The sequence below is a fragment of the Dipodomys spectabilis genome, unplaced genomic scaffold, assembly GCF_019054845.1.
Source record: "Dipodomys spectabilis isolate Male_0828 unplaced genomic scaffold, ASM1905484v1 ptg000179l, whole genome shotgun sequence".
NCBI classification, from domain to species: domain Eukaryota; kingdom Metazoa; phylum Chordata; class Mammalia; order Rodentia; family Heteromyidae; genus Dipodomys; species Dipodomys spectabilis.
In genome coordinates this window covers 12,186,217-12,199,539 of record NW_024870856.1, presented here as the reverse complement: position 1 = coordinate 12,199,539, position 13,323 = coordinate 12,186,217, and the positions used below count along the sequence as shown (strand labels likewise).

Genomic DNA, 13,323 nt, shown 5'->3' with positions numbered 1-13,323 from the left:
TACGCAAGACTTTACGTTGTTTATTCCACTGAAAATCTAGTTTTTTACACGGACCCGTCCCGCAGCCCCGCCCGCTGTACACATTCACAGTCCTGATGCCGTGACCGAGGTCACCGTGAGAGAAACGGAGTCAGGAGGAGCAAACATCGATTCCGAGCCTGCGTCTCAGAGGTGGCATTTCGTGAGAACCCCTTCATCTGCAGGCCCGCGGGAAGGGGGCTGGGCCCCCGAGTATCTTAGTTATTACCTCCGTCATTGCTCCTTTGTCAGTTTTTAAAAAAAATGAATTTTATGCATTCTCTAATTATAAAAACACCCACTATTAGCTACCAAGGCTGCATTCAAACATCTGCAGCCCTCGGGCCCGGGGTGCCGGGCCGGCCCGAGACCGCGCTGCGCTGTCCCGTGGCAGTGTGTGCTGGGTGGCTGGGGTTCGGGTTTTCTGCCGGTCTCCTGGGGGGGACGCATGCCAGGCACTCACCAAGGAGGCTGCGTGCGTCAGCCCCCGGGCTCACTGGCCGTAGAGCCATTTCTATAAAAATGCCCCAGTGGAACCTCCAATTCATCTTAGAAATAAGTTCCAAACCTAGGCCATGTAAGGAAACAAATCAAATCCACTCCACCTTTGTGCTTCAAGGGTGGGTTTCTGTGTCATCAAAAGCAACAAAGCCAGGTAACTTCAAAGGTATCCCTGTGTTGGCAGAGACGTGGCCAGTGGCTGCCGCCCTGCATGGAGGAACCGGCTACACTCCTCACTCAGAGTGGCTGCTTCGTCCTAAGTGGCCACAACGGTGAGCAAGAGAAAGTGACACCAGGGCCTGGCCAGGGGGAGGCCGCGGTCAGCTGCCGGGAGGGGGAGCAGGTGGATGGGCGACCGCATGGCCCTTCACCATAGGCTTTAATCCGAGGAAGCAGATCTCAGTGTATGGAAACAGAAATACCAAACGGGTCACATTTATAAAAAAGAGAGGGATTAAAAAGGCTTGAGGAGAGCTCAGAAGGTGTCAAACGGCGGGAGTCCCCGCGGAAGGGACGGACCCGCCACGCCCCCCACTCTGTAAATAAATGTCCTCTGGTGCTCACAAGAGAAATGAAGTAGAAAAACAAGTTTCTCTTTTTTTAAAAAAAGTTGAATGTTTTCCAAAGTACCTAAATGAGGTTTATAAAATACTAATGAGCTCCACACAAATATAGAAATGCTTAAAAAACTGGGCGATGGCCCCGCGCCGAGCCCACGGGGTGGGGAGGGGGCGCGGGGTGGCCGGGACCACGGTCATGCGCAGAGGAGCGGCGAGTGCGCGTGCCCGGCCGCCGCCCGGCCCGGGAAGGAATGCTGGAAAAGATGGATGGACACTCAGAGCTGGAGGCTGCCAGCCGGTGCAGTCCCGACCCACGGGAGACCCACACCCCGCGCGGCGTGGCCCCAGGCTCCCCGCGAGCACAGCACACGGTGTTTGCACGCGCTGGGCTCGGAAACACCTCACAAAGAAACAGTGTCCGGAAGCTCGGGCGCAGACAGCATGCGGAGAGGAGCCGGGCGGCCTGGGCCCGCGGCCGTGGGGGCAGCGCCGGGCCTCGGTCCGTCTCCCAGCCTAGTCCAGCTTCTTGCAGGAAGGCCTGCTCCCCACGCCCGGGCCGTCGGGGCTGAAGTCAGCACAGAAGCCGTTGGGGATGGGGGCCGCTGGCGTGTGCGTGCAGCTGTCCCGCCGGGTCTGATCCGGATACAGGTAGTCCTCTGCGAAGCTGGGGACCATCTCTGCAAACCTGCTGAAGTCAGCTGCGGTGGGAAGAGCATCTCTGGTTACTGGGGCCCCGGCCCTGGGGGAGCAGCGGCCCACAGCCCATGGCCCAGGCTCCCCGGGCTGGCGTGGGCATCCGCGTCCCACCGCCCGGTCGTGGAGCATCTAGACTGGCACCGCTTCCTCCACCGCGCACAAGTAGCTGGGAAGACAAGGGGATGGCCGCTGGACGCCTGTGGTGTGTGGGTCTGGGCCAGGGCCAAGGCGCAGGCAGGGGTCCGCCACCCAGAGGCCGGTGCTCGCCCGAGGGGCGTCCGATAGGACCAGATGGCCGCCCCTGCAGCCCCGAGGGTCTGCACTGACCTTTGCACTGACCCCACGGAGGGCCGGCACCCCAGCAACTGCCCACAGCCCCACAAGCGGGCTGTCGACGCTGAGAGGCGCGCGTGCACGGCAGAGGCCGGGCGGTGGGAACCTGCAGAGCGTGCAGCCAGCACACCATGGACGCCACCTGGCCTGCACACCATGGACGCCACCTGGCCTGCACACCATGGACGCCACCTGGCCTGCACACCATGGACGCCACCTGGCCTGCACACCATGGACGCCACCCGGCCTGCACCAGTGCCACAGCCACCCGACACACGCACAGCACCTGCACACATGCCACAGCCACCTGACACGCACACACCAGCTGACACACACACACCAGCTGACACACGCACACACGCACACCATGGGCGCCACCCGGCCTGCACCCGTGCCACAGCCACCCGACACACGCACACACCAGCTGACACACACACACACCAGCACACCATGGGAGCCATCCGGCCTGCACACATGCCACAGCCACCTGACACATGCACACACCAGTACCCACTGGCACGCACAGGGGCGTCTGCATGTTGACCCTAGGAACTCTGCTGATGTGCTAGCTCTGGGGTGTCAGGGCTGTGGCTGTGTGTCTGTCTGCGAGGCCCGGACAGGCCTCTAGGAGAGAGGGGCAGCAGCAGTTTTCTGGCATGGAGTGGCGGACGTGGTTGTCACAGCCCGCGGTTACACTCGCCCTCCAGGGGTGCTGCGCCCGCGGAGTCTGGACGTGGACTCTCTCCGTTGCCTGCCTGGCTTGCAGACTCAACTCAGCCCATGGGGTTCCAGAACTTTCTTCTGCAGAATTAGGCACAGCTGAGGGGCCAGTGGAGCGGCCCGGGGGACCAGGGGCCGGGGTGACCCGGGGTGACCGTGCCTCACACCACTGAGCCTTGGCTGCAGCCACTCCCGGGCCCTCCCCCGTCCCGCTTACCAAATGTGATTCTCCCCTTCTCTTCGTGGTCAATGGCCTGGAACAGGTCGGTCACGGTGAGCTCTGCCACTCCCAGGGCGGTCCTGAGGATGCAGGACAGCCGGTCCTCATCCACGCTGCCGTCCTCCGGCGACCCGTACATCTGAGCACAACAGCAAGGCATCTGGCTAGCGCCCGCCCCCCCCCCCCCCCCCAGCTCCTGCCCTTCACCCCCGGCTGCCCCGGCTCTCCAGACCCTTCTAGAAGTTCCTGTATTCCACCAGGCGGCACTCGGCCGCCCTCACAAGGTGGACACCCAGCCTCAGGGCAGTCTTGGCCTCCCCTGGGGCCCTTCTCGGTCCCTGGTGAGCTTTCTACACGCATATCTTGGCCAAAGCTTCCTTTACTTCCGCTTTGAGAGGCAGAGGAGCTGCGGTTTAACCGGGCAGGGCTGAACACAGCACAGGTGGGTTTTCAGAGCCGCCGCACCAGAACCCGGCGTGTTTCCAGTGTTCACAGTGGGCCTGACAGAGACAGGCCCAAGGGAGGGGAGCTTCCCGGCCACCAACGCCAGCCTGGCTGCAGAGCAGCGGGCCTCCTACCCCACCTCGTGGTCACAGGCAGAACTGCAGCTCCATGTGGTGCTAAGTGTCCGGAGCTGGGAGGCAGTAAGTTTTTTTGTGTGTGTGGTTGGTCCTGGGCCTTGAACTCTGGGCCTGGGCACTACTGTCCCTGAGCTCTTCAGCTCAAGGTGAGCGCTCTACCACTTGAGCAACAGCGCCACCTCCGGCAGCATTGATTTTGAAGAACAGAGTACAGGTGTGTATTTCTACATTCAAGAAAGTATTTTTTCCAGGCTCTAGTGGCTCACACCTGTAATCCCAGCCAATCAGGAAGCTGTGCTCTGACAACTGCAGTTCAAAGCCAGCCCTGGAGGACTAATCCAAGAGACGAGAATTTCTACTTAACCAGCTAAAACCTAGAAGTGGAGGTATGGCTCAAGACACAGCGCGAACCTTGAGCAAAAAAGCTAAGAGAGCACATGAGGCTGAGTTCAACCCAGCACCAGCACAGAAAGGGATCCTCTGCAAGAGAAAGTGGATTTTGGAGCTTCTGGAATATTTTATACACAATGGCCAGCACAGGCTTCATGAATCAGCAGCCAGGCAGAGACAGCCTCGTGATGCACTGAGCCCTCAAACCCTAACAGCCCTGCGTGTCTGCACACCACCTCACGAGAACCCGCAGCCCTGCGTCTGTGTGCACACACCCACTCACGAGAACCCGCAGCCCTGCGTCTGTGTGCACACACCCACACTCACGAAAACCCGCAGCCCTGCGTCTGTGTGCACACCCACACTCACGAGAACCCGCAGCCCTGCGTCTGTGTGCACACTCACACTCACGAGAACCCGCAGCCCTGCGTCTGTGTGCACACACTCACGAGAACCCGCAGCCCTGCGTCTGTGTGCACACACTCACGAGAACCCGCAGCCCTGCGTCTGTGTGCACACTCACACTCACGAGAACCCGCAGCCCTGCGTCTGTGTGCACACTCACACTCACGAGAACCCGCAGCCCTGCGTCTGTGTGCGCACACTCACACTCACGAGAACCCGCAGCCCTGCGTCTGTGTGCACACTCACACTCACGAGAACCCGCAGCCCTGCGTCTGTGTGCACACTCACACACTCACGAGAACCCGCAGCCCTGCGTCTGTGTGCACACTCACACTCACGAGAACCCGCAGCCCTGCGTCTGTGCACACTCACTCACGAGAACCCGCAGCCCTGCGTCTGTGCACACTCACACTCACGAGAACCCGCAGCCCTGCGTCTGTGTACACACACACTCACACTCACGAGAACACGCAGCCCTGCGTCTGTGTGCACACACTCACGAGAACCCGCAGCCCTGCGTCTGTGTGCACACACACACACTCACGAGAACCCGCAGCCCTGCGTCTGTGTGCACACTCACACTCACGAAAACCCGCAGCCCTGCGTCTGTGTGCATACACACTCACGAGAACCCGCAGCCCTGCGTCTGTGTGCACACACTCACACTCACGAGAACCCGCAGCCCTGCGTCTGTGTGCACACACTCACGAGAACCCGCAGCCCTGCGTCTGTGTGCACACACTCACACTCACGAAAACCCGCAGCCCTGCGTCTGTGCGCACACTCACACTCACACTCACGAGAACCCGCAGCCCTGCGTCTGTGCGCACACTCACACTCACAAGAACCCGCAGCCCTGCGTCTGTGTGCACACTCACACTCACACTCACGAGAACCCGCAGCCCTGCGTCTGTGTGCACACTCACACTCACGAGAACCCGCAGCCCTGTGTCTGTGTGTACACACACACACTCACGAGAACCCGCAGCCCTGCGTCTGTGTGCACACACTCACACTCACGAGAACCTGCAGCCCTGCGTCTGTGTGCACACTCACACTCACGAGAACCCGCAGCCCTGCGTCTGTGCACACTCACACTCACGAGAACCCGCAGCCCTGCGTCTGTGTGCACACACACACTCACAAGAACCCGCAGCCCTGCGTCTGTGTGCACACTCACACTCACACTCACGAGAACCCGCAGCCCTGCGTCTGTGTGCACACTCACACTCACGAGAACCCGCAGCCCTGCGTCTGTGTGCACACTCACACTCACGAGAACCCGCAGCCCTGCGTCTGTGCACACTCACGAGAACCCGCAGCCCTGGGTCTGTGTGCACACTCACACTCACGAGAACCCGCAGCCCTGTGTCTGTGTGCACACTCACACTCACGAGAACCCGCAGCCCTGCGTGTGTGCGCACACCCACACTCACGAGAACCCGCAGCCCTGCGTCTGTGCGCACACTCACACTCACGAGAACACGCAGCCCTGCGTCTGTGCGCACACTCACACTCACGAGAACCCGCAGCCCTGCGTCTGTGTGCACACTCACACTCACGAGAACCCGCAGCCCTGCGTCTGTGTGCACACTCACACTCACGAGAACCCGCAGCCCTGCGTCTGTGCACACTCACGAGAACCCGCAGCCCTGGGTCTGTGTGCACACTCACACTCACGAGAACCCGCAGCCCTGTGTCTGTGTGCACACTCACACTCACGAGAACCCGCAGCCCTGCGTGTGTGCGCACACCCACACTCACGAGAACCCGCAGCCCTGCGTCTGTGCGCACACTCACACTCACGAGAACACGCAGCCCTGCGTCTGTGCGCACACTCACACTCACGAGAACCCGCAGCCCTGCGTCTGTGTGCACACTCACACTCACGAGAACCCGCAGCCCTGCGTCTGTGTGCACACACTCACACTCACGAGAACCCGCAGCCCTGCGTGTGTGCACACACCCACACTCACGAGAACCCGCAGCCCTGCGTCTGTGTGCACACTCACACTCACGAGAACCCGCAGCCCTGCGTCTGTGTGCACACACACGAGAACCCGCAGCCCTGCGTCTGTGTGCACACTCACGAGAACCCGCAGCCCTGCGTCTGTGCACACTCACTCACGAGAACCCGCAGCCCTGCGTCTGTGTGCACACTCACACTCACGAGAACCCGCAGCCCTGTGTCTGTGTGCACACTCACACTCACGAGAACCCGCAGCCCTGTGTCTGTGTGCACACTCACACTCACGAGAACCCGCAGCCCTGTGTCTGTGTGCACACTCACACTCACGAGAACCCGCAGCCCTGCGTCTGTGCACACACACTCACACTCACGAGAACCCGCAGCCCTGCGTCTGTGTGCACACTCACACTCACGAGAACCCGCAGCCCTGCGTCTGTGTGCACACTCACACTCACGAGAACCCGCAGCCCTGTGTCTGTGTGCACACTCACACTCACGAGAACCCGCAGCCCTGTGTCTGTGTGCACACACACACTCACGAGAACCCGCAGCCCTGTGTCTGTGTGCACACTCACACTCACGAGAACCCGCAGCCCTGTGTCTGTGTGCACACTCACACTCACGAGAACCCGCAGCCCTGCGTCTGTGTGCACACACTCACGAGAACCCGCAGCCCTGCGTCTGTGCGCACACACTCACACTCACGAGAACCCGCAGCCCTGCGTCTGTGTGCACACTCACACTCACGAGAACCCGCAGCCCTGTGTCTGTGTGCACACTCACACACTCACGAGAACCCGCAGCCCTGCGTCTGTGTGCACACTCACACTCACGAGAACCCGCAGCCCTGCGTCTGTGCGCACACACTCACGAGAACCCGCAGCCCTGCGTCTGTGCGCACACACTCACACTCACGAGAACCCGCAGCCCTGCGTCTGTGTACACACACACACTCACGAGAACCCGCAGCCCTGCGTCTGTGTGCACACTCACGAGAACCCGCAGCCCTGCGTCTGTGTGCACACACACACTCACGAGAACCCGCAGCCCTGCGTCTGTGTGCACACACACGAGAACCCGCAGCCCTGTGTCTGTGTGCACACACACACTCACGAGAACCCGCAGCCCTGCGTCTGTGTGCACACACACTCACGAGAACCCGCAGCCCTGCGTCTGTGTGCACACTCACACTCACGAGAACCCGCAGCCCTGCGTGTGTGCACACACTCACACTCACACTCACGAGAACCCGCAGCCCTGCGTCTGTGTGCACACACACTCACGAGAACCCGCAGCCCTGCGTCTGTGTGCACACACTCACACTCACGAGAACCCGCAGCCCTGCGTCTGTGTGCACACTCACACTCACGAGAACCCGCAGCCCTGCGTCTGTGCACACTCACTCACGAGAACCCGCAGCCCTGCGTCTGTGCACACTCACACTCACGAGAACCCGCAGCCCTGCGTCTGTGTGCACACTCACACTCACGAGAACCCGCAGCCCTGCGTCTGTGCGCACACTCACACTCACGAGAACCCGCAGCCCTGTGTCTGTGTGCACACTCACACTCACGAGAACCCGCAGCCCTGTGTCTGTGTGCACACTCACACTCACGAGAACCCGCAGCCCTGCGTCTGTGTGCACACACTCACGAGAACCCGCAGCCCTGCGTCTGTGCGCACACACTCACACTCACGAGAACCCGCAGCCCTGCGTCTGTGTGCACACTCACACTCACGAGAACCCGCAGCCCTGCGTCTGTGTGCACACACACTCACGAGAACCCGCAGCCCTGCGTCTGTGTGCACACACTCACACTCACGAGAACCCGCAGCCCTGCGTCTGTGCACACTCACTCACGAGAACCCGCAGCCCTGCGTCTGTGCACACTCACACTCACGAGAACCCGCAGCCCTGCGTCTGTGTGCACACTCACACTCACGAGAACCCGCAGCCCTGCGTCTGTGTGCACACACTCACGAGAACCCGCAGCCCTGCGTCTGTGCGCACACACTCACACTCACGAGAACCCGCAGCCCTGCGTCTGTGTGCACACTCACACTCACGAGAACCCGCAGCCCTGTGTCTGTGTGCACACACACTCACGAGAACCCGCAGCCCTGCGTCTGTGTGCACACTCACACTCACGAGAACCCGCAGCCCTGCGTCTGTGTGCACTCACACTCACGAGAACCCGCAGCCCTGCGTGTGTGCACACTCACACTCACGAGAACCCGCAGCCCTGCGTCTGTGCGCACACACTCACACTCACGAGAACCCGCAGCCCTGCGTCTGTGTGCACACTCACACTCACGAGAACCCGCAGCCCTGTGTCTGTGTGCACACACACTCACGAGAACCCGCAGCCCTGCGTGTGTGCACACACCCACACTCACGAGAACCCGCAGCCCTGCGTCTGTGTGCACACACTCACACTCACGAGAACCCGCAGCCCTGCGTCTGTGTGCACACTCACACTCACGAGAACCCGCAGCCCTGCGTCTGTGTGCACTCACACTCACGAGAACCCGCAGCCCTGCGTGTGTGCACACTCACACTCACGAGAACCCGCAGCCCTGCGTCTGTGCGCACACTCACACTCACGAGAACCCGCAGCCCTGCGTCTGTGCGCACACTCACACTCACGAGAACCCGCAGCCCTTCGTCTGTGCGCACACTCACACTCACGAGAACCCGCAGCCCTGCGTCTGTGTGCACACTCACACTCACGAGAGCCGCACTTGCCTTGAATGCCAGCTGAATGGTGTCCAGCGTCCGGGAAGGCCTGCAGACCACAGACAAGGCCACCAGGTACTCGCGCAGATCCATCTTGCCGTCTCCACTCTGTGAAAGAGACGCTGTCCGCGTCGCACGCCGGAGACCCAGCGTGCCTGGCAACAGCTAAAGGCCACTTGAGAATGAGACCTCCTGTGCATGCCTCAAAACCTTACAACGGCTGGGTGCTAGTGGCTCCCACCCGTCATCCTAGCTACTCAGGACGCTGAGATCTGAGGATCAGGGTTCAAAGCCAGTGAGAATGAGCTCCAATTAACCACTAGAAAACTGGAAGTGGCACTGTGGCTTAAGTGGTATACAGCACTCGTCTTGAGCTGAAGAGCTGAGGGACAGTGCCCAGTCCCAGAGTTCAAGCCCCACAATTGAAAAACAAACAAACAAACCTCATGATGAATTCACCATCCTGGAAGAATGACTGTAACTTACCAGGGCTTGCGTACAGAAAACCCCAGCATGCTGGGCATGGTATCTATGCCTGTCATGCTAGCTACTTGGAGGCTGAGATCTGGAGGATCACCAACCAAGGCCAGCCCGGGGGGAGAAGTCTTTGAGGCCCCTGGTGTGGTGGCTCACACCTGTCCTAGCTGTGATAGGACCTATTTCTGTGGCCCACTTCTATGGTCTGGTGCCTCGTGGAGCGCTCGGGCAGGGAGCAGGATGTTGTTAACAGTAACCAGGAACGAAGGGCAGGAGGCACGGGCCGGCAGCACGGATCCCACCTAGCAAGCGGGAAGCCCCGAATTCCAACCCGAGCGCCAGCCGGCCAGGGCCGAGGTCATCTAGGACGTATTCCAATCATCGTGTGAACCACTCAGATTCTAGGAAGTCAGGAGCTAGTGCCCTACCTCGTCAAATAGTGAGAACATGTCTTCCAGGGTGTCGGAGACGGGGACCTCCAGGTACTCAGCGAACTCGGACAGACCGATCCTCTCCCCGCTCCTCCTCTTGGCACGTTCTGAGTATTTGTCCAGGTCTTTTTCAAGTTTTTCTGGTTTTAGCCTAAACGAAAAAGAGGGAATGGCTTTTTCAGTGAAACCCGGATGCTAACGCAGGAGACTCATGGCTGGGTTTGGAAGCTGATGTCAACGTTAAACACGTGGTCTTCAAGCGGCAAGGCGCGCCCTGTCCCTCGTGCCGGCCCCGGTCGCGTCCAGCTGCGTGCCCTGGCCTGCGGGGTCCTGGTTCCCAGAAGCCCCGCCCGGCACAGCACCCACACTGGCAGCTGGCTCCGTCACGCGATTTTTAAGGCCTCTTTCCATGTGGACTCAAGTTGATATTTGAGAAAAACAAAACAAAACAGAAAAGCAGAACAGGCCTACTCGGGACCACCCACTTCGCCGCCTCGCATAGCCTCGGCTGCACCAGGGACAAACCCTCGGTCAATGGCGGGCGCGTACCCGAGACCCCGCACGAGCCTGGCGAACTCTAGCAGGCAGGTGTCAGCAGGGAGCCGGAGCTGGCCTTCTGCCAGGGCCAGCTGGCAGTCCTCGAACGTGTAGTCAGTCACCGAGACGCCCAAGGCCCTGGAACAGAGGGGATGGTCAGCCGCTCCCGCAGCAGCGACCGCGCAGAGGGGCTGCGAGACGCGGGGCCACGACAGGCTACAGGAAGCAAGCGTCCACGGCTTGACCTGCTCCCGATGCCCACGGGGAAGTGCCCACGGCCCCGACCCGCTCCCGATTCCTGCGGGAAGTGCCCACTGCTTCGAGCTGCCTGAGCCTGAGGAAAGCTCGGAGCTCAGGGGCCTCAGAAACAAGCAGGTGCCCCACAGCCCCGGCTCCCACAGCCTCCCGAGGGGGAGATGGCCCGTGCTTCCTCTCAGTGGATGAGGCCCTCACGAGGCTCCACACCAACCGTCCTGTTCAAAGTAAATGCTGAAGAAGGAAATGAGACAAATGTGGACGGAAACCCCCAGGGACACAGTGACCCGGCCCCTGACTCCCGCTGGATGCCCGGGGACACGGTGACCCGGCCCCTGACTCCCGCTGGATGCCCGGGGACACGGTGACCCGGCCCCTGACTCCCGCTGGACCCCTGGGACACGGTGACCCGGCCCCTGACTCCCGCTGGATGCCCGGGGACACGGTGACCCGGCCCCTGACTCCCGCTGGATGCCCGGGGACACGGTGACCCGGCCCCTGACTCCCGCTGGACCCCTGGGACACGGTGACCCGGCCCCTGACTCCCGCTGGATGCCCGGGGACACGGTGACCCGGCCCCTGACTCCCGCTGGATGCCCGGGGACACGGTGACCCGGCCCCTGACTCCCGCTGGACCCCTGGGACACAGCCTGGGGCGGCTGACGGTTTGATATTTGTAAAGTGAAGCAATACCCATCCTCAGGACGTCAAACAAGAGGAGACACCGTCAGATAAAAGCGACAGGAGCTGAATGAAGGCCAGGCAGTGTGGCCACAGGCTGGCACCAGCCCGTTTCCCCGGGGCAGAGCCGGCAGCTTGCTCACTCACTCGGCCATGACGCGCCGCACGTTGCTGGCGTACAGGGCGGGGCTCCTCTCCTCCTCCTCGGAAGGGTGGTACACGGGAAGGAACTGCACAAGGAAAGCTCGTCACCACGAGGCCACCACCCTGGCCGCACCAGGGCCATCAAGAGCCTCAACCACCAGGCTGACAGAACTCAGCAAGAAGTTCATGAGAATCCATCTTTCCCAGGACTCTAACCCACCTCGACCAGGGGTCGACAAAACACAAGCAGAAGGACGCCAGGCCTGGCCAGCTGGCATAAAGCAAGATCCTCTGAAGCAGAGTCCCTGAGTTCAGACTCCAGGACTGCCCCCCTCTGAAAATCCCCCAAACTGCCATGCTTCTTCTCGTTAACAGCGGCACTGCGTAAGGACAGTGAGAGGCATGCTGCACAGCCAGCTAGTCTCTCTTCTCTTAAGGTGAGAAACCACACTGACCACAGGTGGCTCACACCCGTCATCCGAGCGACTCAGGAGGCCGAGCCCTGAGGATTGTGGAGCGAAGCCAGCGGCCACGAGACTCTTTATCTCCAGCAGACTACTCAAAAGAAAGCCGGGAGTAGTGCTGTGACTCAAGTGATAGAAAGCTAGCCTGGAGTACAGAGGCTGGGGACATGCCCAGGCCCTGAAAAACAACGCAAGAAGCCAGGTCTCAAACAGCAGTCTAAATGGAGGAGGCTGTGGCCAGCCCAAGGCCAAGCTCAACCCGGGAGCTGGTGGTGCTGCCACCTGGTGGCCAACAGAAGGAACCACGGCAATGCTAAAAGCAGGGCGGCCCTGGGGGCTCTGCCGGGCCCCTAGCGCCCTCAGTCCTTCAGAGCCCTTCTGCGTAAGTGAACAACGGGCAGGACACCAGGCTGGGCGTCCACTGCTCTGCAAACGGCTGCCGGTGCCCAAGGCAGGCGTGCAAGTCCATCCTGCGACTACCTTTGAGGGAGGGTGGATGGAGTCAGTGTGTGCGTGCAGGACGGCGTAAGGAATCATGGGGGGGCGCCGCGAGGGAGCTCAGCGGGTGGACGTGTGCTGTGTGCACGGTGAAACACCACGGTGACCCCAGGGGACAGGTGACACACACCAAAAAGGGAGCATTCCCATGGGTGTGGCACCCCAGGGGCTGGGTGGAAGAGGGCGGCCAGGACCTGCACATGCACGCCTAAGTGTTCCAGAGAAGACGCTGAGCAGGTGTGAGACTACCACACTGAAGCACCTTTGTGCAACCTGTGTGCCCACAAGAAAGAGAAACAACTCGCACCTTCCACGGACAGCGCTTCAGGCTGCACTCATGATGTTTAATTCAGCCAAGAGAATGGCGTCTGGCCCCGAGAACTCCAGGGATAAATGCTACCCAGCCAGGCAGCCAACAGGCGGGTCACAGGGTGAAGTCAGTGGTGTTAGAATTAGGTACAGATAAAACACTGCTGTGTATGTGCCAGTTTTACACGTGCTTACGCTCCAAAGCCCCGAAGAAACAGTGATAGGCTTAGCTTCCCTCTCAATCTTAAAAATCCTGTCTTAATGGTTCAAAACATGCAGGAAATAAAATCATTTGGGCTAAGTGGCCGGGCACGCCATTCTAAGGGATCTAAGAAATGCAGATACCCAGGCAACATTTTGTTGATATCAGAATGTTACACTATTTAGCAAGGAATCA

The 13,323-nt window shown here is 60.6% G+C and overlaps 1 protein-coding gene across 1 annotated transcript in view; it reads right to left on the bottom strand.

Moving 5' to 3' along the window:
* The window catches only part of Lpcat1 (lysophosphatidylcholine acyltransferase 1), a 48,131-nt gene continuing 34,808 nt past the window's right edge, over positions 1–13,323 (bottom strand). The window contains exons 9-14 of the mRNA XM_042695173.1: positions 11,659–11,741; positions 10,588–10,713; positions 10,036–10,189; positions 9,140–9,238; positions 3,046–3,187; positions 1–1,777 (exon numbers count right to left, since the gene is read on the bottom strand). Of these exons, the coding sequence (XP_042551107.1) occupies positions 1,593–1,777; positions 3,046–3,187; positions 9,140–9,238; positions 10,036–10,189; positions 10,588–10,713; positions 11,659–11,741 (789 nt within the window). The 3' untranslated portion in view covers positions 1–1,592. The remainder of the gene's footprint in view (positions 1,778–3,045; positions 3,188–9,139; positions 9,239–10,035; positions 10,190–10,587; positions 10,714–11,658; positions 11,742–13,323) is intronic.